This window comes from Macrotis lagotis, chromosome 8 (genome assembly GCF_037893015.1).
Source record: "Macrotis lagotis isolate mMagLag1 chromosome 8, bilby.v1.9.chrom.fasta, whole genome shotgun sequence".
NCBI lineage: Eukaryota > Metazoa > Chordata > Mammalia > Peramelemorphia > Peramelidae > Macrotis > Macrotis lagotis.
In genome coordinates, this window is record NC_133665.1 from 176,685,123 (window position 1) to 176,710,668 (window position 25,546).

Genomic DNA, 25,546 nt, shown 5'->3' on the forward strand with positions numbered 1-25,546 from the left:
GCAAAGGGATCCATCCCACTCACAACCTGTTTCTGTCAGGGGACTCTGGGCCCTTTCTGGGGGAAAAAAAAAAGGATCCAGCTGCTGAAAATAGTATTTTTGGTTTAATTATAGCCGTGACTCCGGGGGAACGAATTACTCTTGGCTGTCACTAAAACAAAGGAGCCTAAATCAGCAATATCCAAAGACAGAATCCAGATGTTCCCCAAAGCCTTCAACAGCTCCCCTAGCATCTGGGGTCTCAGCTCCAGGCCCCAACCGCTCAATCTGGTCTTGTCACAGTTCACTAATCGGTGTGGCTGGGATAGCAGACGCAGCTGCCAGGGCCAATGGTCATTGGGTGAATAAGGGGGGGGGAGGTCCCAAGGGTCAGGGGGAAGGGGCATGTTTCCAGGAAAAGTATGGCAGAAACGGGACAGATGTTTTCAAGCAAGGCTGAAGTGAATTAGCAACAGGAGAGGAAGAAGGTGCCAAAGTCCTCGGCCAGACTCCTTCCATCGCAGTGCGTCTGGGGGGGGGGGGGGCAGGACAAAGAGAAAGAGGAAAGAATACCCCCCCCAAAAAAAATCCCAGCAACAGAAGATTCAGGAGCCACAGAGACTAGACCTGTTGGCTTTCAGTATAAATGATGTTTCATAATATAAATGCCAACAGACCCCCCACCACACACACACACATCCCACAGTCCCAACCAAAATGGATCCTCTGTTCCTCCCATCCAAAATCTTGCCTGAAATTCAGTATTCTATGTGACAAATCTGGAACTCCAAAGCAAGATGAAGGTTTCTGCTCTCTTAAAGAGAATTCTGAGGAGAGGCCCTAGGGATAGGAGAGCTGGTGGGGAGGTGGGGCTCAGCAGATTCACCTGAAAACAATATGGGGGTGGTTTAAGGGAACTGTGGGCTCATTGAGTTCCCGGTGTGACAGCTCAGCCAAGGAAACTAAGCTAAGGCCACCTAGATCACATGGCGAGAAGCCCCGGTCTAGGAGAAGGAAGGCAATGGGCCCGCTGTCCTCAACACCGGTCAGCCTGCTGGGATTATGTTCAGTTTTGGGCGACACATTCAGGAAGGACAGCGATAAGCTGGAGCGTGTCCAGGGGAGGTTCGCATAAATGGGGCAGGGCCTCAAGTCCAGGCCACCAGCTGTGGTGGAAGCTACTGACAACATTCAGCTTGGATAAGAGTTTGCTGGTAAACATGAGCAAATATTTGAAGGATTGTCCCAAGGAAGAAGGGCCACCAAGGGCAGGCCAGGAGAGAGCAATGAATGGGCAGCCTTGGGAACAGGTGCTGGAGGTCATTCTGAGAGGCCAGGCAGGGGATTCAAGCTGGGCCGGATGGCTGCCAAGGTCCCTTCAACTCTGAGACTGTCTGGTCCTGAAGCCTGGGCCACATCGAGATGGGCTCTGAACCTTAGTGTCCCCAGCTGTAAGATGGGGCCATCTCTGCCTTTATCCATCACAAGGGAAAGAGACTCAAAGGAGCAAGCAGATAGGATGGTGAAGAAGTCTCAATTATTATGATCCTGATGAAGGCTGGAGACTTCACTTTTTTCTTTTTTCTTTTTTTTTTCTTTTTTAGTTTTTCCAAGGCAATGGGGTTCAGTGACTTGCCCAAGGCCACACAGCTAGGTCATTATTAAGTGTCTGAGGCTGGATTTGAACTCAGGTCCTTTCTGACCCCAGGACTGGTGTTCTATACACTGTGCCATCTTGCTGCTCCCAGAGACGTCACATTTTCACAGAACTGTTCCCCAGGGGGCACAGCAGAGTTAAGGAATCTAGCCAAAGGGCTAGAAGTGACTGGTCCAGACCCCTCCTTCGAGGAATGAAAAAAGTTTGAGACTCGTCCGAGTTCACACAGGGAAAGATCCGGGCTCCAAAGTTCCAGGGCTGGATGGGAACTCCACACCACCAGGCCCAACCAGCCCAGAGAGATTAGGGACTTGCCCCGTAGAGGCCAGGTTGCTAAAAAGCACAGCCCCCAACCATATGTATGGTTGGCCAAAGAGAATTACTTTTGAGGATGTCACCCAAGCCGGCAGCATGGAGAGCTGGCTGCAGACTCAGGAAGGCCAGAGTCCACGTCCTACCTGAGACACGGCCGGGCTCTGGGAACCTGGGCCTGTCATGGGAGCTCTGGATGCCCACCATGGTCCTCGGCCGAGCTGCTCAGGTGAAAGAATGGGGATGGGACAAAGCACCAAAGCGCAGCTGCTCCAGAGCACTGTGAGCTACCCCAAACCCTCTTCTCACTGGGAAGTGGGCCCTGCAAGTGCAATTGGCCCCAGGTTGTAGAGAAGGAAACTGAGCCCCAGTAAATTTAAGAGTCTTCTGACTTGAAAACCCAGAGCCCACATCCATGGATCCTCACCCAGCTCTTCCCAGGGCTGTGGCATTTCTGCCCACTGGGGGAAAAGCTGGGATGCCAGCTGATGGTTCATCTGTAGCACAAGATGCTACAGGGGCATCTGAGCCGGGGCCACTGAGCCCAGCCTGGGTGGCCAGATCAGAAAGGCCAAGGAATCGACTTTTCCAGCCACAGGCCTGTGGCTGAGGGTCACACAGACTGAACAAGAGAAGGAAAAACAATCGGGTAGGAGAGTGGGGCAGCAGGTGGAGACAAGAGAAAGAGCAAAAGGGTATAGCCAGCCAAGGTGTCCCTCTTGGGGCCCACCGTCTCCCCAGACAGTCCCTGCTCCAAAGCTGGGGATACCTGTGGCCAAGTGAGCTCTTGGACTGTGAGAGACCTCTGAGCTGCATCCTCATCCTGTCCACCACCCAGCTGGGCCATATCAGAACAGAGCTGGAAAAGGCCCAGGGAATGGTGGGGAGGGATGACGAGACCCATGACAAGGGGCTCATTTATCCCAGATCTCACTCAAGCTCACTATGGGCTTCCTCCAAAGACCCCGCAGAGACAGTTCCTTCTTTGCAGCCCTCTGAGCTCAGTCTGGAGCCTGAGCCCCAAGTGAGAGGACGTGAGACCCCCATCAGGAAGAAGAAAGAAGAAACTGCAAGGTGGGGAGAAGCAGGCAGGATACGGCGTGGCACAGTCACACTTGGCTGGGGCCAGCTCCCTGGGCGCAGCGCCACTGCTGCAGCCCCAGGCTGAGGCCCAAGGAGCAGGGCAGGAGTCTTCAGTGCATGGAGACCCTGTCTGGGTTATTCTAGGCCCAGGCCCAGGCCCAGACCCCTCTGTGTACTCAGAGATGGGAGGCAGGAGCCAGCAGCAGGCTCTCCCTTGGCCATCTCACACCGATGGATTGCCTTCCAGGAGCCATCAATAGGGCCTTGTTCCAACAGGAGGCCATCCAACCTGGCTAAAGTTGGGAGCCAGGGTGGGCTGAAGACATCTCCACCCATGCCAGAGCAGGCCCGAGGGAGATCGGCTCCTCATTCTCTGGTCAGACATGGAATCCTTTTCCTTCCACTGCTGATCCCAGAGAGAAGGCGCAGCCCTGAGGCAGTCAGGGGACAACCAGATTCTCCACATTCAGCCAGACCTCCAGTGGGCAGCCAGTCACTCCTCCAGGCAGGTAGCACTCCTTGGTCACCTAGTATCTGTGTCCCCTCATGACCCGTAGTTCACCTGTAGAGGTTTGAACTCCTTCCCTTTCCAGGTGTTGAAAAGAAACATGAAGATAAACTGTCCAGGAGAAGCCCCAGATTAGCCATTGGGTTGTCAGACCTAGGGTTGAGCCCCCTTCCACACATCGGCCAGGCTCCTGAGCAGCCTCAGAAATGGCGGATTGTCACCAATACCCAGCCCCCATTGCTAAAAAGAATGGGGACTCCTGTTCCCATTCTTCATACCCGACTGAGGTGTGAAGGTCCCACCAGGGGAGGCAAGGCACAGAGTCCTGACCCTCACCCAGGCTCACACAGCTATCACCAAACAGCCTCTTTTCTGCTACCCCTTTCTTCAGGCAGCTAAGCGGCATGGTAGATAGGCTCCAGCCTGGGGACCAAGAAGACCCCGGTTCAAATCCAGCCCCAGACACTTACTAGCCATGTGATCCAGGGCCAGTCATTTCTCATCTATAAAATGAAGAGATTGGATCTGGGGGTCTCCAAGTTCCATTCCTATACAAGATCTATGATTCTCTTATCTTTGGGGGTCAAAGGGCAAAAACCAGAAGTAAGGAATAGGAGAAGTTTCTTAGGAAACCCATCAAATCCAGACTCTCCTCATAGAACAGTGGTTCTCCAACTTTGTCTTTATGCTCTTCTCATTGAGGACCCCTCTTCCAGAGAGCTTTTACTTATGTGGGGTTCAGGTACTGCTATTTCTTTCATATAATATGGATTCACATTTATATGTTTAGATATATTTTGATATGATTATATAGATGTATATTTATCTATGCATTTATAAGTGTAGGAAGTAGCATTATTTCTTTAATATTAATATTCAATAACATATGTTAAAGAAATAATGCTATTTCCTATACATGCCCATAGTCAGTCATACTGTCAGAGAGCTTGAAAATACGAGCCTGAAATATCCCAGTATGCCTTATAGAAGAAGTATTATGGGGGCAGCTAGGTGATGCAATGGATAGAGCACTGGCCCTGGAGTCAGGAGGACCTGAGTTCAAATCTGACCTCACACACTTAGCTGTGTGGCCTTGGGCAAGCCACTTAACACCATTGCTTTAAATTTTAAAAAAAAGGAAAATAAAGGAAAAAAAGAGAAATGCTATACTGTAGAACAGCAATATACATAATATTAATAACTGATAATATGATAGATAATAATTGATACATCATATCATATGTGAGTGAAATATATTGACATATATTTCATCTATGCGGACAGTGGACATCTATGTGGACAGCTATGTGGCTCAGTGACCATATCTCTGTATCTCTATCATCTCCATCAATATCTCTATAACATAGCACAGGGGAATGAAGCCGAGCATCAACCACCCACAAGTAGGAGCTTATAGAAGCAATCCATAAGCCCATGTGGATCTCATGGTTGACTGATACATGAAATTCTGCAAGCCAAGCCTGTGACAGAGGCAGCGGCAAGGGGAAACTGAGGTCCAAAGAGCACAAGGTTCTTCCTGAAATCAGCATCAAAAAGAATTAGAAGTGGCTGCACTAGGGCTGTGATGCTTTATGAGCTGAAATTTATTTCATTGCAAATCATCACTAATTGAGTTTAGAGGTTCAAAGTTCAGTGTTATAAAAGCTTTTTTAAAAAGGTATTTCCACCATCCTTTTAAGTTCCAAAGTCTCTTCTGCTACTAGGCAGAACCACCAAGAATGATCTGGAAAGCAGGTTAGTATTAAAAGAGAGTACCCTATGTAGCCACATCCATGCCCCACTGGTGATCCAAGTATCGCTAGGCAGTTACCTGTGGTGCCCCCTTCCAGACCAGCTCCATAAGCAGAGACAAGAGCTGGGTTCCCCGCTTGTCCTGGATCCCCAACACGAACTTTAAAAGGGCTCCCAACAACATGGCTTCCGTTAAACTTGACATCGATGGTGTGGACGCCATTCTCATGGGGAATGAAACGAACAGCATATTTATCTATGAATGAAGAAGAAGGGCAGGAGATTAAGTTTTTCGCTGGCGCAGCTTCCTCAAGCCCTGAAGGTCAAAGGAAAGATGATTTTGGTTCAGCTTGTCAATATGGTATTAAGACAATTATCGACTTCTAATCTTTTGGAGAGCACTACCCAATCTGAGTTCTATAAAGCTTTATACCAAGGGCTAGGATGTAAAAACAAAAGATATGAAGCAGTCCTGGTCTGTCTCCAGGTGCTTTCCTTGGATTGGGAAGGCCCTGAAAGGGGTCCAGGTATCATAAACTAGGGAGTACTGAAAGAAGATGAAAATTCTCAACCTTCTTCTGGATTATTAAGATTGTGCCTTCCTGTAGTGCATGGTCATCAAAAGGCCAGGCTCTCTTTGGATCTCAACTCTACCATTCACTAACTGGGAGATTTTGGGCAAATCACAACTTCTCTGGGCTCCGATTTTGTGGTCTGTGAAATGAGGATCATGAGAACTGGCCTTGAAACCAGAAAGACCGGGAGTTGAGTCTCACCTGCAACATGCCCTGGTTACGGGGTCATGGCTAAGTCACTTAATCTGCTGGTGTGCTAGGCATTTTGCAGAACAGATGCCAAGCTGCACTGGTAGAGAGAACTTCCTCATCTGCAAGTTTCTTAAACCAATAAAACCAAAGATCTAGTCCCTAACCCTGTTGCCAAAATGAAGAGCATAGGGATCCCAGATTAAGAACTGGAAGGGATCTTGGAAATCATTTAGGCTAATTTCTACTTTTGGTAAAAGTGGACTCCAAGACCCAAAGAGGACCTGAAAAGTGACTTGGCCAAGGCCACCCACTTAGCAAGAGACACAAGTCATATCTGAATTCCAAAAGAGAGAGACTCTCAAAGGTTCACAATCAACTTCCAATGCAATGGTCATTCTTCCCAAGGTTTGTCACCTTGGATATTTGACCAAAGGGAGCTCTGATACTGGATTTAAAATATTACTTTGAAAAGTCTACAATTCTATCAGGTTTTTTTTTCCCATTTACATGCAGATTAGACACTCTCTAGTGGATATTTTCAAGAACAAAAAAATAAAATTAAAATCACTGATTGCACAGGTTGTTAGCAGGTAGGCATGTGGTCCTCAGAACAACCGCCCTATCTCAGGCCAAGCTGGTATCTCTCCAGTTCAAGAGAACCAGGCTCAATCCTGGCACAGGGCCTATCCAAGCCTAGAGGAGACATCAGGGTTTGTCTTCAGCGTGACATAGTAGAGTCCATCTGGGGGAGTATAGGGTCTCGGGGAAAACACCTGCTCAGTTTCTGGGCCTCAGCTAACAATTCCAATTGGCTGAAGCAGAAGGAAGAGAACCACCCACCTGGAGAACTCTACCTGGAGGGACTTCATCATAAAGTTCAACACCACCATAGACTGCTATCCCAGGATAGCACCCCAAGTCACCCACATACTAGCTTGGTGGGGAGGGCTGTTTTATGACTCTACAGAGTTGAGTAAAACTCCCATTTATTCAGCTTTGTAGACAAAACGCAGGGGTAGGGACTGGATTTGGGATCTCTTGGGTTAAAAGTAACATCTGGAGACCTGTAATGGACAATGCCATCCACATCCAGAGGAAAAAACTATGGAATATGAATGCAGAGCAAAACACATTTTGAAAAACTTTTATATTTTCCTTTCTTTCTCTTTACTTTTCCCTTTCTAGTTCCAGATTCCTCTTTCACAACATGACAAACCTAGAAATATGTTAAACATGTACAACATATAATAGATCATTTGCTGCTATAGGCAGGGGGAGGTAGAAAAATGTGGAACGCAAAAGTTTTCCAAAAGATGAATGCTGACAACCATCTTTGCATGTAATTGAAAAAAAAATGAAATGAAATGAAAAAAACAAAACAAAACGTAAGTATCTCTAAGTCTTCGGAGAGTGTCCTATGGCACTGAGAAGTCAACAGTCTCTCTGGGGCCACCCAGCCCAGAGATGCTAGAGGTAGGAGTTAACCCTAGTTCTTCCTGGCTTTGAGTCACCCTAACCATTACACCACTCTGGCTCTTTTACTAAAAAGGTCCTCCAAGGGTGTGAACCTGTCCACTCTTCTCCCAAGTGAATCAAGTAAAGTTTTACATCATCTTTACAGTGGTCATAAGGCCAACAACAAAAATCAATCTGCAAGACTATGTTAAACAGAGGCAAAAGTTGGATAGGTGAGCAACCTGAGACTTGTGTAATGGGTCTGGCCCCTGCACTCCCACCTGGAGGACCAACTGGGCTTTGTGGCTTCCACCCGAAACTTTACACTGGGCCTTTGGCAGTGAGCGGCCTTCCCCACCCCCACCCATCATGCTGTCATATTGTTCTTCTCCCTCTCCAGGGAAGGATGCAGGCCTCAGGTCCACTTTTCTTACCTGGCTCCAGTTCAGAAACGTGGCATTCTTCAACAGCACCTGAGGGGCTATGGACTTTTGCATCAATCTTGCCTTTGGCCCCATTCAACCTTATAGCGAAGGACGCGGGTTGGTTAACTTTTAATCCAGATTCCTGAGTATTTAAGACATCAGGTGCGTTATTACTTGCTGGGGGAGGGGTGTTCTCTAAATTATTTGGAGCAACTCCAAATGGAAATCAAGGACAGCAGGATGCACACAGATTCACACCCCAATAGGCCGTGTCTTTCTTTATTCAACAGCTACTGACAGTAGAAGGGAGCTCAGATAAGAATCAAAGTTAAGGCCCAAGTAATGGCAACTTTGAAAGTGACCACTAACTTGGTCCTCACCCTTGACCCACCCCATGGAGGAGATGGTTCCAGAACTTATGTCCTTCCTATGGAGACCTCAGGGTCTCCCAGCAGTCACACTGCCCATGGTCCTTAATTTGATATGGGTTAAAATGGCAGCAAGAGAATGGACCCAACACGCTTCTGGCACATTCCTCAAGGGAGTCATGGGAAAGGCCCATTAGCCCATGGAGGTTCAATCTAGGGATCTGAGCAAAACACCCTTGTTAAGGTAGATTTCTTTAGTCTCAGTTTCAGGAACATTGTTTAAGAGTGGCCTTTAATAGGGTGGCTAGGTGGCAGAGTGGATAGAGCCCTGGAGTCAGGAAGACCTGAGTTCAAATCTGGCCTCAGGCACTTAATAATTACCTAGCTGTGTGGCCTTGGGCAAACCACTTAACCCCACTGCCTTGCAAAAACAAAAACAAAAAAAAAAGAGTGGCCCTTAGTGACAGGTGACTTCAAGTGAAGTAACACCCATTTTTCTCTGATTTGGGCAGTCATATTTTCCTCTGCTTAGTTTTGGGGACACTGTCCTTATCTGGATACTAACCTCACAGCTCTAGAAATGGAAAAATCTCAATGGTCAGAGAATTGAGCTCCATCATTTTACGATGAAAGAAATGAGGCTCAAGGGAACTAAATGACCACTCCAAGGACCCAGAGGCAGAAGCTGACACCAGAACCTCTGACGCTAGGGCTAGATTCTTTCTCTCCTCCACTAGTGCCTCCCTTGACAACATCTGATTTTTCTTTATCCACTTGCTTATGAACTGCTTAAGAATACACAATTACAGAGAAACGAGTTGTTGCTAGTATGAGCCAACAACACACATCTCAGACATGTAGGCTCCCCTAAGTTCACTGATCAGAGCTGTAGAATGTACTTCTAATGTGAGGACAGTCCTCTGCAAACACAACAAACTCAAAAACAACTGGAATTTAAGGAACTCCCTGGTCATCGAGTCCCTTTCCCTTCCTAGATACTGGCTCTAGTCTATGAATGACCATATGATGCAGTGGCCACCTCTGGGGTCTCAGTATCCCCTGGACAGGATGTAGATTGGTCCTCTATCAATAGGCACAGACTCATGCCAGGACCATACTTGAAGCTTCGCCAGGTCTGGACGATGTGGTCCATTGGGAACTCAGGGTTATTTAAATAACATGATAACAAATCCCAAGTCAGTTTTTTCTGGGGATCCAGAGAAAGGCTTCTAGAGTACTGGTTAGATCCCATACAGAGCATATGAAGAGCATTCATGAAGGATGAGAAGGTGGGTGGGCTGTGTTCTGCCTTGGTGGAGGCCAATGAGCTTAAGGGGTCATCAAAAATTTGCAAAATTTGCCATTTGAGAAGTCTCAAAAGGAGCACCAGGACTCTGACCACTTTTCGTAATGCATACCAGATGTTGTCACACATATTTACTATAAAAAATGTGTGGCCCATTCCACAGATGGCCTTGAGAGAACATGGGCCAGTACTGAGACACCCCCCCCCCATTTTCCAAAGTAATGTTTCACAGGAATACAATAGTGCAGAGTTGGCTTAGGAAGATCACACGCTGATGGCCAAACACATACTTCTGGCCAAGGGTGCACAGGAAGGGCATGCCACTTACGCTTTGTGAACCTGTCTGTTGACCCCTAAAACCTGAAGAGGGAGATAAACAGCCCAGAAGGCTTGAGACACATTGGAGACAATCTCTTGTGTCCTCGGCAGATTAGTGCCTTATCTCCCTCTAAAGGCTTTGTTCGGTTGGCAGAGACAGGAATTCCTGTCAAGAAGTCTTTAAATGAAACACAAGAAAAACATCAAAACCACAATAACTAATCAGAAACCTTGTTCTTCTTCCGGGGGATTGGGAGGGGAGGCCTTCCTGACTGGGTGGGGGGGTGCCAGGGGGAAGGAATTCAGGGAATTACAAGCAATCTCATCAGCCTGAAACTATCGCACCTTATCATTGGTTGGTGATTAAATTCAAACTTGGGATTGAGGCCAAGGATGACACAAGTCTTCACAAGAAAGACTTAGAAGGGCAGGAAAAAAAAAACCTCAAGATTTGGAATGGAAATTCAGAAATGAATCTATTAGAATGGCCTTGTTAACTAGAGGGACTCCCCCATGGGTTTTCCATTCTTTCTTCTAAGGTTCAAATTGATCCAGAGTGTCCTGAGATAAATACAATGCCATCAACTGAAAGGCTTTGACTGGCTTTTGGCTCAATATCTTGGGGATAAGCCAGGAAGGGATTACCTGGATTCTCTTTTCTTTTAGCACAAGGGACAAGAATTAACTTCCCAGAAGAAGCACTAGTGTCCCAGGACCCAACCTATTAGTTATGTATGGTTTTCTAGGGCCTCTGTCCTATAAAGGCACTAGTTTCAGTCTGGAAAATCCAACCAGAGTGGAAGCAGCCCTTGTAATTGGAGGTCAAAAACTGCTATAAGCGCCATCTTATTTTCCTGCATTTGTAACCCCAGATTCACGTCAAAGGTTGGCCCATAGGGGTGGCTAGGTGGCGCAGTGGATAAAGCGCCGGCCCTGGAGTCAGGAGTACCTGAGTTCCAATCCGGCCTCAGACGCTTAATAATTACCTAGCTGTGTGGCCTTGGGCAAGCCACTTAACCCCATTGCCTTGCCAAAAAAAAGTCCGAATTTAAACCCATGTGATCATAGACAAGCTACAAACTCTCTGACCTTCAGTTTCTGGATGAATAAAATGTGAACAAATGAATAAGATGAGCCTCAGTTTCTCAATGACTATGATTTCGATAATGCAAACTTCTACCCCCTGCCTTCCACACAGGGCTGCTGTGAGGTGAGCTCTTTGAAAACCACAAAAACATCAAGAGGCAGCGAGGGGATGTCGAGACAGACCCAAGTGCTGCCTTCAAGACAGACTAGCTGTGTAGGCACTGAAGTTCTCCGGGCCATAGGTTCTTCAACTGTAAAAATTGGGGAGGGGGGGGTTGGACAAAATAACTTCTGAGACTATCCAGGGTGAAAACAGTGATTCTATGATCCTATTATGGTCTTGATTTTCTCAGTTTTGCTGGTCCTCAAGGCCAGAGGAATACTTATCGCTGGACCTATTTTATAATTGGAGGAAAAACAAAAATAGCCACTGATCACTGGGACGCCTGCTCCCATGGACAGGTCCCTTGGTCTGGGAAAGACAGAGGGTCTGAAGAACAAGGGTCCAATGAGTTAGAGTGTGGTCAAGCAGCCAGATGTTTCCTTATGTCTCACCTGAAGGCTCATAACAGTGAGTCTGCGGGCATCGTCAGAGGGGGCGATGACTGGAACCAAGTAGGGACTGTCTGGAATGTGCTCGTCATTGAACTTGATGGACACCTCGTAGTTGCCTAAGAGACAAGAAGGCTGGTTAGTCTAGAGAGCCATAGGAGCGTCTTTTCCCAGTCTCCTGCTTGCCTTGGGTACCTACCAGGCTCTTGAGCAATATAGGATACACCACACGACCCGTTCTTATGGTCATCAAAGGTAATTTCTGCTTTACTTGGTCCTTCAACAGCAATCGAGAGGCCCCCGGCCCCTGCTTCTCTGGTCCAGATGCTAAACTCAGCTAGGAAGAGCCAACACAAACATGGTTAGGGCTCAAAGGAAGCCCAAGTGGTCTTTCTACAGGGATCACTTCCCCACCCCAGCCTGCTTTCTGCCCTGAGCATATGATTCCATCAATGCCAGAGAACTCCCAGAATGGAAATGTCCTCCCCTAAAGGGGATGGGCAGCTCTGCTTACTGACAGTTTTGTAGATTTGCCCGGCAGACAGCTTCAATGACTTACACAGCTGTTCTCTACTGTGTGCAATAAATATTCAAGAAATACAAAAAGAGACCAAAGATAATCCCCCCGCTCTCAAGGAGCTTCCAGTCTAATGAGGGAGACGACAGGCAAACAGATGTTAGATGCTGCATAAATAGGAAATCATTAACAGAAGGAAGGCGCCAGAATTGAGAAGGGTTGGGGAAAGCCCCCAGTTGAAGGTGGGATTTTAAATGGGAATTAAAGGAAGCCAGAGAGGTCAGTAGTCAGGAGAGCTTGCCAAGCATCTAGATATTCAGAGAAAACTCCAGAAGCTAAAATATAGTATTTCGTTGTGGAACAGATGGGGGCCACTGGATTGAAAGTATAAGGGGACCAGAAGGGGCAACTAAGTGATACAGTGGATAGAGTCCCAGTCCTGGAGCTGGGAGGAGCAGAGTTCAAATCTGGTCTCAGTCATTTACTGGCTGGCACTTAACCAAAATTGCCCCAAACTCAATTTATTTATTTTTCTTCTTTCACAACATGACTAAGGTGGAAATACATTTTACATGATTATGCACGTATAACCTATAATCAGATTGCTTGCTGACTTGGAGAGGTCGGAAGGAAGAAAACAATCTGGAACTCAAAATCTTTTTTAAAAAATGAACACTGAAAACTGTCTTTATATGTACTTGGAAAAACATATTATTACATAAAGAAAAATGAAGACTGGAAAGTTTTAAGGACAACTAACTCTGACCTTTGTTTTTAGGTCATGATAGACCTGTAATTCAGAGCTGATTTCCTTACGGCCTCATGGATCCCCTCTTCCATTCTGCCCCACTCCCCCGCCACCAAGGGAAGACAAGGGAACGAGAACATTTGTTATAATTACATGTTTGGCAACATACAATTTTTTCCAGTTTCTAACAACAATTGACCAGCTGTAGACTTAGAAGTGGAAGGGGCCCAAGTGTCTCCCAGGGCTCTGTCTCAGCTCCTCTTTTTTTTTCCTCCATTACATTATTTTACTCTGGGATTTCATCAGCTTCCATAGTTTTCAATGATCAGCTCTGTGTTGTTGATTCTCAGATTGGCTTAACCTTCTCATCTTCAGGTTCACTCCTGGCTCCAGACTCAGAGTTTCAACTGTCTCAAACTGAATGTCCATGGACATCTTAAACTCAATATGTCCAGAGCTGAATGCATTCTCTTTCCCTCTAAACCTTCCCTGCTTCCAAGTTTCTGTAATACTGCTGCGGATCCCACAATCCTCACTACCAGTCACCCAGATTGACAACCTAAGTGTTATCACCCATATTCAATATGGTGGTAAGATTTTACCTTCATTACGTGTGTGTGTGTGTGTGTGTGTGTGTGTGTGTGTGTGTGTGTGTTTTCAGTTCTCAAATAAATCTTCTGAAGACAAGAGATCTGATAACATCACTCTCAATCCTCATGTCAATAAACTAGTTGCTCCCTGTCACCTCAAGGATCAAATACAAAAGCTTCTGTTTGGTATTCAAACCCTTTATGACTTCCCCTTTCCAGTTTCCTATAACTTTCACTGCTCCCAACCACCACCACCATCATGTGGTTATTAATCCTGCACTACTGGCCATCAAGTTCTTCTGCCTTCTGACCCCAGGAATTTTCACTGGTTCTGGAATTTTCGCTTTCATCTTTCCCTCCTGGATTCCTTCCAGCTCCAAGGAAAATCCTATCTTCTCCAACCAGACTTCTCTGATTCCCCCTTAATGCCTGCCCTCTGTGATGATCTTGGCAATGATGCTGTCTCCATTTTGTTTGGATATAGTCAGCACAATGTCCGAGACTTAACTCGTAGTAAGCATTTATTGAATTGAACTCGTGTATGAGCATTTTCTCCTAACTTTTCTCCCAATAGGAGAGACATTAGAAAGTCTTTAAGAGACTTTTACCACTACATTCAAGAGTCCCTCCTGGGGCGGCTAGGTGGCGCAGTGGATAGAGCACCAGCCCTGGAGTCAGGAGTACCTGGGTTCAAATCCGACCTCAGACACTTCATAATTACCTAGCTGTGCGGCCTTGGGCAAGCCACTTAACCCCATTGCCTTAAAAAAGATTCCCCCCCTTCTGGGTTCCCATTATGTTCCCAAAATGACCAAAGATGGTTTTTTTAGCTAAAGTTTCCTCCTTTAGAAGAATTTAATGACACTTATTTATTACCTGTAACCTTGGTTAAGACTTCTTAGGGTCTCAATTTATCTTTTTTTTTTTTTTATTTTTATTTTTTAGGGTTTTTGCAAGGCAAATGGGGTTAAGTGGCTTGCCCAAGGCCACACAGCTAGGTAATTATGAAGTGTCTGAGACCGGATTTGAACCCAGGTACTCCTGACTCCAAGGCCGGTGCTTTATCCACTGTGCCACCTAGCTGCCCCTTCAATTTATCTTTGATCAAAGAAAAACTGTCTGGCCCTTCAAGACTTGATCTGTTGTAAGTCTACATTCCTCAGGACCCCATGGAGGGGCATATCTGACCTAGGCCATGGCGGCCTTCTATGTTTTGTTCTTAGGGAGAGCCAAACCCTCAATGCTTCTTACCTGGCACACCAGCTTCTCCTCTCTCCAGGCCTGGGCCTCCAGCTCGGACCTTCTGGGCACCCCCTTCCCCAAGAGGCCCAACGGTGAACTGGAACGGGCTTCCCGTCACATGCTGTCCTCGGTATTTGACGCTCACCGTGTGGACTCCCATCTCTTGGGGCACAAACCGGACACAGTGGGAGCTCTTCCCCATGGGCACAATCTCTGCCTCGGTCATGCGGCCAGAGGGGCTGGTGACATGGGCTGACATGTCTGCACTGTCTATTTCTTTGGGAAAAGGAAAAGAAAAGAGTTTATGTAATAAATGACACCAGAGAGGGGGAGAGGAATGGAATACATTGCCCATAGTGGAACATGCAATCAAAGTTTATGATGGACAAGATGGCAATCAGTAGCCTGGAATATACCCTGATGCCAGCACAGGGTCAGGCATACAGTAGGTGCTTAATGTTTTCTGGTGGACTGTCGAGGGTCTCTTGATGAGGGTCTCTCTCTCTCTCTCTAGCTCACCCTTGCTCCCACATGATTTGCTTCCATCTTGGAAAAAGAACTAATCAAGCCTTATTGTCTCAAGAGATTGTTAGTGAGGGAGCAGGAAGCCTTCTGGGGCTTCCAAGGCCTCGCAAAGCTAATATTTTCACCAACTTCCTAGACAGAGGTCTGTCTGACGGAATAAGGAAGAGCCCAAGTTGTTGGATTGTAGCACGCCATTGATTAGCATCGATTTGGATATACGCGGAGGTTGGTGGAGGGATGGAGATGCAATGAGGGAGAGGGTCCAATCCCGCTGCCTTGGGACTAGAGACGGGGGTCTTCAAACATAGGAAGGACTAGCCTACCTTCAAGTTGCTAGATTCCAACACATCAAGAAATCATGTCATTCTCCTCATGCAATAAGACACACAATTGGAGAAAAAGGTCCCCTTTAATAGATGCTTTTCATTCATTTGTTCATCTACCTCAGTCTCCAAAGACAAAGTGAAACCTAAGACTAATCAAAAACCCTCAGCACCCCAAGAGCTCAAAAGCTTCCATTAAATGAAAAAATAACTTGAAACCAACAACCCTGGAGCAAGAGAGCAAATGTTCAATTCCATTCCCAATTAAAGGGAATATGAAACAGCGAATATGAACAGCTCCATATGAAACAGTGCTGGTTGTGAGCCCCCCTTCCCCACTGCATGGTGGACACTCAGAAGTGGTCTAATCACCTACAATCAGGATCACACACTGGGGCAGCGAGATGGTGCAGTGGAAGGAGCACTGGCCCTGAAGTCAAGAGGACCTGAGTTCAAACCCGACCTCAGACACTTAATTGCCTAGCCGTATAACCTTGGGCAAGTCACTTAACCCCATTGCCTTGCAAAAACAAAACAAAAACAATCAGGGTCACACAGCACCCTTCCCCTCCACATTCACTGGTGTGGAGAGGTTCAACTGTTGGGAATCCCAAAATAAAAAGGAGGAAAACCAGGCCAGCACCAGCAGACCACTGTGCCCAACTGAGGTCCAGTGAGTCTCCTTCCACTTGGGAGATAGAGAATGGTGATTAAGGCAAAGAAGGGAAGGAGAAAGATTCTCCCAAGAATCATTACCTAGGAAAAAGGAAGGAAGGAAGGAAGGAAGGAAGGAAGGAAGGAAGGAAGGAAGGAAGGAAGGAAGTTAGACCCCCAGGTTTTGCACATGCAGATACATCCATAGGTCTGTAACAAGCTAAAGATGGAACATTATGACACCAAGGTTTAGAGTGGGGTTTTTAGCCATCTTTGTGTCCTATACACAAAGTCTTGGCAGACTACTGATGCCTATGGACCCCTTCTCAGAATGATGTTTCTAAATGCATATGTAAAACCAATACCAAGAAACCAATTATTCTGAAATAGCCATCCACATTTAAAAAAAAAAAAAAGACAAGTTTTAAGGACCCCAGGGTAAGAGTCCTTGTGTGGCCCAGTCTTCTTTACTGGAAGGGGATGCACCATCCTGACAGAAGAGGGGCTCTGCCTGCCCCATGGAAGCCCACCACAACTCCACAATTAGGCATCTTGGGGGACAAAATCCAATTTTATCTTCTGTTTAGTGACTAATACTTGAGGCCTGCTGCCACATGAGGTTACCCCTCTCTTTCAGGCTCAAGGCCACCTCCTCTCAGGCAGCCCCTCGTTGCTTTGGGGCCTGGAGACATTTCTCAGCTGACTGTGCAGGGAAGAGACTTAGCTACTGAGCTGCCATCGGGCCTGCACTCCTTCCTCCCTCCCTTTGAGGGACCTAGTCCTTCTCCCAAGACCGCCGCTGATTCTTCAGAGTGTCCTGGGCTCTGAGGAAGACCCTGATGCATAGTGTCCCTTTTTACCTGGGATTTTCAGGTTGAGATCACAGATGCTACCAACAGTTGCCACCGATGGTGCCCGGCTTGCACGTGTGATACTTTCCTTGACCCTGCCTTCTCCGCTGATTTTCACAGTGAAGGGACTCCCTGGAAGGAATGAGGGAAAGGTCTTTGTGAAGCTGTGGGGGGGGATGGGACACACCCTAAGGGCTGAACAGGTAAGCAAAATCCAAGCAAGGTCCCCCCCAAAAGGTGGCTGATATACCTGGGACGTGTTCATCTGCAAACTTGGTGGACACAATATAAACCCCTGGTACCGTAGGGAAGTAGGAGACCTTACAGGTTCCATCTTCAAGGTCTTCTGTCTGGATGTCAACTTTGCTTGGCCCTTCCACGGCCAAGGATATACCGCCATAACCTGAAGGACACATATCCTCATTTTTCTAACTAGACATGGTGGGCTCCTAAATTAATGCAGAACAACCCCTGATGCATCTCATTTGCTGCCAAAGCCCCAAGTCCGTCCCACCATCTTGGAATTCAGAAAACCCCAGATTGTGGACCCCAAGACAACACTGGGCTTGGGTCCAAACAAAAGTCAAAGAGACTAGAGAAGCTCATGGAGGAAGACTAAGGGGAGAGCAAAGAACACTTCAGTGTGTTTGCGGCAAGTGAACTCAACATGGCTTTGGGGATGATGGGATCATGCAAGAAGAGATCTGGAGGGGGAAGGGACTGGTAAGGCCATCAACCTAACCCTTTCTTTTCACCAAGAAAGAATAGAGAAGGAGATGTTAAGAGACTTGTTTAGGGTCACCCACCTAGTTAGTAACTAATATAGGAGCTGAACTCAGGTCTCTTTGACGCCAACACCCTATTCACTACCATGTTCTCTCTCAATGAGAATGAGTCAACAGCTTTTGGATGGAGATTATAAGACCTCAGAAAGATGACAGCAGTTGTAACCCTGCTGGTGAAGGGTCTAAAGCTTAGATACCCAAACTACTGCCCTTTTAAAGGACAAGAAAAAATAAGGGGATAGAAGAAGCCACTTAGCTGGAGAAGGAACAGGCTAGGTTGAACGCTCCAGGCTTTCCCCTAGCAGCCCCGATGACAAGACACCCATGGGGCAGGCAGACTGACCTGCATCCCTTGTATCAACGATGAAGTCTGACATTTCAAAAGTGCGTCCTTCAGTCAAGCCTCTGCCAGAGACTTTAGCCCTGCGGGCATCGCCAATCTCGGACTGAACCACCATGATGGAGACCGGGCTGTTGGGCACATGGCTGCCATTTTTCTTAATGCTGACCAGGTGTTCCCCAACTTCCCGGGGGATGAAAGAAATGCCTGCAAGAAATGGAAACACCGGAGTTTCAGGAAAAGAAAGGGAACCATGAAACTGAAGGCCATAAGGCTCAGCCCTGGCTTCATGACTAGGGCTCCTGACCCTTGGGCAGCTTGGTGAAGCCTGGGCTTCTCAGAATTATGTTTTTAGATAATCAAGGAAAATGCTAGCTTTCAGTTAGAAGTCAGTGAAAATTAAAATTGCATTTCTCTTTCCCATCTAAGCCAGGGATTCCCCTGAAATCAAATTCTCCAGGTTAAGAATCCTTGTTCTGCAGCAGCCTCCACTTCAACGGATGCTATAAATATTGAGGAGGATCAAAAAAGATAAAAATGCTTCAGCTTATATTTGCTTTTTTCAAATGTGCCAAACAGCATGAGAAGAACCACAAGACACACAATAGTGGCTGGGCATTGTCCCAGCCGGAGGAAACAAGACCATCTCTGTGGCCGTGTAGTCCAACCCTGACGCAACAAAGGAAATCCCGCCCCCTCCTCCCAGTCCACCAAGATCACAAGTGACAGGTGGACATTGAGGCTTTATTGGGAGACCCTCAAGGGAGGGGCTCGTCTAGGGGCAGCTGCCGGGAGGCGACCACTCACTCACCAATGTGGTTGTTTGGGAGCCTCTTCAGGAGACAGGGCTCATCACGCCCGGACGGGGCCTTGATGCTGGCGGTCAGTGTGCTCAGATCTGTTTCACTGATGTCCAACAGGAAGTCAGCAGCTGAGCCCAGCTTCACTTGGGAACATCTCCTGTTGTTATCTAGGACGTGTCCAATGGCATGGTCAAACAGGAACACACACACACACACACACACAATCACCCTTCTAATTACTCTGGACTTTCTGCTACATATAACACACCTTAAGATCGATTCTGTGGGATCAAACCTCAGCCCTAAGTAAACGTCACAGGGCCCCCCAGATGCAGCAAGGACATGGAGGCTTTCAAAATGGGAATATCTTCACTCCAGATCTCTAGAAGCGAATGGTCCGAGGCTACTAGAGGTTAAGTAATGTACTGGCGGGGGGGTGCAGGGGTTGGACAAAATGTTCAAAGGTCCTTCTCCCTCGACATCTAACTCTAAGCACACCAGACTGTGTAGAGACACCAAGCCCAGTCCTAGGGAAGGATGTCACTCTTCAGTCAGCAACAACGGAGCCGCAAAACCCTTCCCCTGGGCCCCAGCTGGTGCAGCCCCACCTGTGATCTTGGCTGTGAAGGGGCTGCCAGGAATGTGCTTGTCATTGTATTTCACAAGGATGCTGTAGTCCCCAGGGAGTGTGGGCAGGTACGTCACGGTGCAGGTGCCATCCTTGTTGTCGATGCAGCTGATCTCAGCCTTGGAAGGCCCTTCGATGGCCAAGTCCAGTCCACCTGTCAGACAGAAGAGGCCTCCTGTTTTTCGGGGGGACAGCTTTTGGGATGGGAGGAGCAGCCACAACATATCATTTCTGGTGAGGGGAGATCAAGCACTGATTGCCTTGGGAATGGATGAGACACTGGTTGCCATTTTGAGCAATAGAGGCGGGAGGTGGAAGACTACACAACCCACCGGCTTCTGCTCTGTCAATAACTCTGAAAATGTCAGAAGACATCACAGGGTCTTTTGACAGATGGCCAAATCAACACCCACCCTACTAGGCCCTACTGTCTCTTAGCATTACACAGGGTCATGGAAGGGAGAATTCCCTTAATCAATACATATAGTAATCCTTCCATGCCTCAGTAGCATGGAAAGGTGCTGAGGTCAGTGGCATGGTCCTTGGAAATTCAGGGCCACATCCATGATAGGGAGTCCCAAGAAGAACTTGGTTAGAGGCCCAAAGTTTAGACACACATCGACACACACACACACACACACACACACACACACACACACACACACACTTTATTAGAGTTAATTCCATAAACATTTATATACACATATATAAAATAATAATCTATGACCCCATTGGAGTTATTAATTTTGTGGATATTATATGCACATAGGTATTATAAATAAATCTTTATACACACATATATCTATGAATATATAGGTCAGGAAGGATTTTATTGGAAGTATTAATGTTCTATCCATATCTATCCACCTGTCTGTCTGACTGGACATCTGTGTCTATAGTGAGGGAAAGAGGAGAAGAATTTCAAAGTCTGGATTTGAATCAAAATCTATGACTGAATTTGAATACTCACAGGAAAGATGAAAATCAGCTCTTACAGGCAAGAGAGAAGCAACAGATTAAATGGGAATGTTCCTGTTAGCAGAAAGCCCCAGCCTTGCCCAAGTCCTTCTAAGTCTCAGTGACAGTAAGCTAGTGTTCCCCAGCCAGCTTTGGGTGACGTTCTCCTCACTTACCCTCTCCGGCGTCCTCGGTGACGATGGTGAAGGTGGCAGTCTTGTTGGCGACTCCATAAACCAAGCCAGGACCATATGCCGACACGCTGCCGCTGTTTGGGTAGTTCACGTAGAACTGGAGGGGGCTCTCTTTAAGTTCACCAAAGCAAGGGAAGAGTTGGTAAGTGCACTTTTAAGTCTTTAGTTGTTTGCTGGTTGTTTTATTTGGTGCAATAAATCCAAGGTGCCAATGTCGTGAGCTCCTTGGGGGCAGGGTGTATTAGGCAGCCAGCACTCACTGGAAACCCCATCCAGAGACACAAGATGGCTTAAGCTTTGGGAGCTGCCCAAGGACACTGGGAGGTGATTTTCCCAAGGACAGAGTCAGTAGGTGGCAGAGTCAGGGCTTGAGGCCAGGCTTCCTAAATCCAAGACTAGCCTTCTAAATAAGCAGGACATGGGCTCAGGGTTTTCTCCTCTCCCTAGACTTGGACTAGATTCTACTGGGCCTTATCTCCTGGAGCAAAGAGAAAGATGTGAAGCTATGAATACGCTTGAGGCTTCCTGGGAAGGAAACTCAAAGGAGTGAGTCTTGTACAATTTTAGAAAAATAAGGTTGTGAAGAACAGCCAGGAGGTGGAAAGCAGGCGCCACAGAGGCCTGTGATCTATACTGACAATATCCATTTTATTTATTATTTATTAATTTATTGTTTTGCAAGCAATGGGGTTAAGACAGGGAATTATCAAGTGTCTGAGGCCACATTTGAACTCAGGTCCTCCTGATTCCAGGGCCGGTGCTCTATACCCATTTTAGCAAGAAACTCTAGAGCCAGTTTCTCCCCATCTTCTCCCTCCTATGAAGCCCCTTGCTGTTTCTATAAGCTGTCCTGTGACGTGCCTCGCTCCTCATACTTCCCTTCATTTTGATCACTATGTTGGGGCAGCCAAATGAATTCAGTTCCCAGTATTCTCTACTATAGCCTAAGACATAGGCGGGCCTAATGAGGTCAAAGCCCTGCCTGCTTTATAAGGACAATAACTCTATTTGCAAAAATATGCTCTTCTTCACACCCTCAGGGCCCTTAACCCAAACTGAGGTGCCCCAGAACTGTCTCCGCTGTGGAGTCAGAGCTAACTCACCGGGGATGTGGTTCCCCATGTATTTAATGTGCATCTCATGGAGGCCAACCTCTGTGGGCGCATAGCGAACAGTGACGGTGCCATCTTTGTTGTCGACAATCTCGGGGGTGGCCGTCTTCCCGGAGGGCATGTGAACTTCTCCTAGGGAACGCAACAAAGACAGACAAGTGAGGTCCTTGAGTGGATGGTCTCCAGCTGTTTTCCTGGAAAAGGCAGATGCTTTGGCTTAAAGAGGGCTTTAAAAACAGCAGTTTTGGGTGTCCCAAGCTGAGCACTCATCACTTAAACCTACAGCCAAACAAGTTGCCAAGTCCCATATACCGGGAAGATGGCGGCCAAATTCCCCTCCTTGGCTCTCACGGAACAGCAAGTGTCTAAACTGAGATTTATTCTAGAAGAGTGTGTTACATCAGGGTTGTTATATAAGAACTGACCTGAAGGCAGTCCTTGAAAGAAATGTCCATATTTTAATATTAATAATTACTATTATAGTAATAGCAACTAGCATTTATACAGACTCATTTTATCCTCCCAATAATCTTGGGGAATCTTATCCACATTTTACAGCTGAAGAAACAGACAGACATTAAGTGACTAGCCCAGGGTCACCCAGTTAGAAAATGCCTTAGAATTTGGATTGAACTCAGGTCTTCCTAACACTAGGCCTAATGCATCACCTGATGTCAATGGCTTTTTATTTTTTAATTTATTTTTTATTATTTTTGAGGGGTTTTTTGGCAAGGCATTGGGATTAAGTGGCTTGTCCAAGGTCACACAGCTAGGCAATTATTAAGTATCTGAGGCCAGATTTGAATTCAGGTCCTCCTGACTCTGGAGTCAGTGCTCTATCTGTTCCACCTAGCTGCCTCTGCCATGGGCTTTTAAAAAGAGAAAGTCACCACTGGTATAGCCCAGCCCAGCCCAGGCATCTATAATAAGGAGGGGTTTGGACTGAGAGCAACACTGCTCTTTGCCACTTCCAAGGGGATGTGTGCAGGGATTCCCCAGAGCATGCCACATCAAGTGTAGGTAAATCAGTCTAGCCTGGAGGATAGGAGAGGCTACCCCACCAGGAACCAAGACACTGTCTATGAACCCAAGAGAAGGCCCAGCCCTGATGCACCCGATAAGAGAGACCTGATCATCTTGCTTACCAGTTACTTCTCCTTTCCTGACAGCAAAGGGAATGACCAGGTCAAAGGGCTTAAATCCCAGGCCATTCATGTCACTGACAGGGACATAGGCTTCTTCAGTCACCTGAAAACAGGATGGGAGATGAGCTGAGGTGAGGAGAAAACCAATCCAACCAGGAGAAGCCAGAGGGAGGCAGAGCAGCTGGGAATTGTGCAAACCAACCCAGTCAGGGCCATGTTCTCCAGAGCAGAACCTTACCACCCAAGGAACACGCCGAGCGGCCAGGATTTGGGGGGGTTAAGTGGGCCTGACCGTGAGCACTTTGATTTTGTTTGTAAAATTCCCAGCAGTCCTCAGAGGCAGCAGAAAAGAGAGAAAGGGGTTGTGTGCATGTGTGCATTTGTATATGTGAGTTTGTGTGTGTGTGTATGTGAGTGTGTAAGTAAAAGACCCCCAAGGGATCAACGTGAAAAAAGGGTTAGCTGCTTGTGGCCTAGAGAAGAAAGTGCATTTGAGGTGACAGCTGAGGCCCAAGAGAGAAGCAGTGGAGGTCTCGATCCCAAGGAGAAACTGAGTTGCCAGGGCAGTTTCAGACCCAGCAGGACGGTGGCAGCTCTTGGCTCCCCACCCCGTGTCTTCGGCGTGAAGGCAGACTTTTGATTAATACAATTAGATGTGACCAATGGTAATTCATGGGGCGTGTGTTATGATGTTTAGGCATCATTAGAAAGCAACAAGGACAGATCCCAGGATGATTTGAACCCTTCTAAAAGGCTACTGATCAATCGGAGAGCTATGGATGAACAGACACCAAGGCAGTCCCAAGCAGCAGGCCGGAGGCGTTCTGAAATGAAATGCTACATGGGAGGGAGAAATGTGAAAAGGGAGGGAAAAAAAAAAGGTGTACCCAAGGGTTGTAGCCAGGGAGACATGCATTTACCGGCGCCTCCTTCATTACGGCAACGTCATCATCTGTAGCCTGGTTAGTGGCAAAGGGAGATTAGTTGGGTATCACAACACAGAGTTCTCCCCCTACTCAATGACAACAACAATCCAAGACCCTCCCCAGTGGGTAAGAGTGACCCTTAATCCTTTGGGGTAGAGCTAGAAATAATCCCTAAAATCGGCTCAATCCATTTCTTATTTGCCTCCACCTACGGGGCCTCCTTCCCCAACCCACATCTCTTGGAGGCCATACTTGGATCAGAGGATGTTATCGTCTGTATTTAATTAGAGAAGTAGATAGACTTAAGAAATCTGTAGCAGAATAAACCCCTTTCCTCAACGTCTGTGTGTGTGACTCTAAGGTCTGTGTTTTGGATAACAGAACTGTTGATGCTCACAGGCCATGTTTTTTGGAAATCACAGAACACAAGCTTTAGCGTTGGGAGGGATACATTCGAGGTTATCTTCTTCAACCTTCTCATTTTACAAATGACTAAAGCAAGGTGCAGAAAGTGAAGTGACTTAAGAGTACTGAGTGGTCCTAAGTATAAAGGACATGGCTTGGAATCAAAAATTCTTGTTGTTCAGCTGTTTCAGTCCTATCTGACTCTTTGGGAGCTCACTTGGGGTTTTATTGGCAGGGATATTGGAGGGGTTAGCCATCTTCTCTCTAGCTTATTTGACAGATGAGGAAACTGAGGCAAACAGGATGCTATGACTAGTATTTGGTGATCCAGGATGAAAGCATAGAACAATCTCAGTGTCACACCTGCCTTGGGAATAGAGTACATTCGTATTTGTAAATCTAGTAGTGGGTGGAGGCTATTGAACCCTTTCTAAGCATAAGAGGGACTTTACAGTGACAATCAACTAGTTTTCAAGTTTCTCCTAATTTTTTTTTTTGTAATAATGACCCAAGAGAATGAGAGAATACGATCCATCTGCCCTTTGGGTTCAAATCTCTCAACTGTTCTGTTTCCGAACTGGGCCTCAGCTTCCTCATCTGTAAAATGGGGAGGGGAGTTGGAGTAGATGGACTCGGGATCCTTGTCAGCTCTAGGTCCAAGACCCTATAATCCATTAGCTTCAAACATATTCTTTTGAACAGGAGGAGGCAAGAGAACCTCCAACGCACAGCCTTTCAGGTCTATCTGCCAGATGGACCCCTGCTTCTTCTTTCCCACAAATGCAAGAAAATTCTATATTGACTCTTACATAGGTAGCTATGCTCACACAGACTCCACTTAGCTGTACCAAATCCAGTCTCTCCTGGTAAAATAACCTGAAAAATCCAACTGTTTGAGCCATGATTCTTGAAACTTCCCCCCTTCCCCATTTAAACAAGCTAAACACATTATCCATTAAATCTTTTCTCCGTAGCAGGAGAAACCATGTCAAAATGCAAAGACATAAAAGAGAGAATAGGAACTTATGTACCTTAGCCCTAAGGGACCATCTCACACTGTCCTCTCCTCCCACCCCCACTGCCAACCCCAATCACAACAACAAAACCTCTAGCAATACTACACGGTGATAAACCAATATCTATGGAGAAAGGAAAACACCCATATGGCCAACTGGACTCTACTTCCGGACTCCAACACCGAAAGGCAAAATGGGGACATAAGCATCATTCTAC

At 46.8% G+C, this 25,546-nt stretch overlaps 1 protein-coding gene across 6 annotated transcripts in view; it reads right to left on the reverse strand.

Moving 5' to 3' along the window:
- The window catches only part of FLNB (filamin B), a 148,356-nt gene that overhangs the window by 7,754 nt on the left and 115,056 nt on the right, over positions 1-25,546 (reverse strand). For 2 of the 6 annotated variants that reach the window (XM_074198883.1, XM_074198880.1), the window contains 14 exons: positions 23,903-23,941; positions 22,983-23,085; positions 21,829-21,969; positions 20,708-20,836; positions 19,555-19,728; positions 18,955-19,113; positions 18,147-18,350; positions 17,269-17,421; positions 17,028-17,150; positions 14,675-14,941; positions 11,768-11,905; positions 11,572-11,687; positions 7,948-8,080; positions 5,371-5,547 (listed from right to left, as the gene is read on the reverse strand). In XM_074198883.1, coding sequence (XP_074054984.1) covers positions 5,371-5,547; positions 7,948-8,080; positions 11,572-11,687; positions 11,768-11,905; positions 14,675-14,941; positions 17,028-17,150; positions 17,269-17,421; positions 18,147-18,350; positions 18,955-19,113; positions 19,555-19,728; positions 20,708-20,836; positions 21,829-21,969; positions 22,983-23,085; positions 23,903-23,941 — 2,056 coding nt within the window. Of the gene's footprint in view, positions 1-5,370; positions 5,548-7,947; positions 8,081-11,571; positions 11,688-11,767; positions 11,906-14,674; positions 14,942-17,027; positions 17,151-17,268; positions 17,422-18,146; positions 18,351-18,954; positions 19,114-19,554; positions 19,729-20,707; positions 20,837-21,828; positions 21,970-22,982; positions 23,086-23,869; positions 23,942-25,546 lie in introns of all 6 variants that reach the window. The other 4 variants (XM_074198882.1, XM_074198879.1, XM_074198884.1 and 1 more) reach the window with 2 other exon arrangements.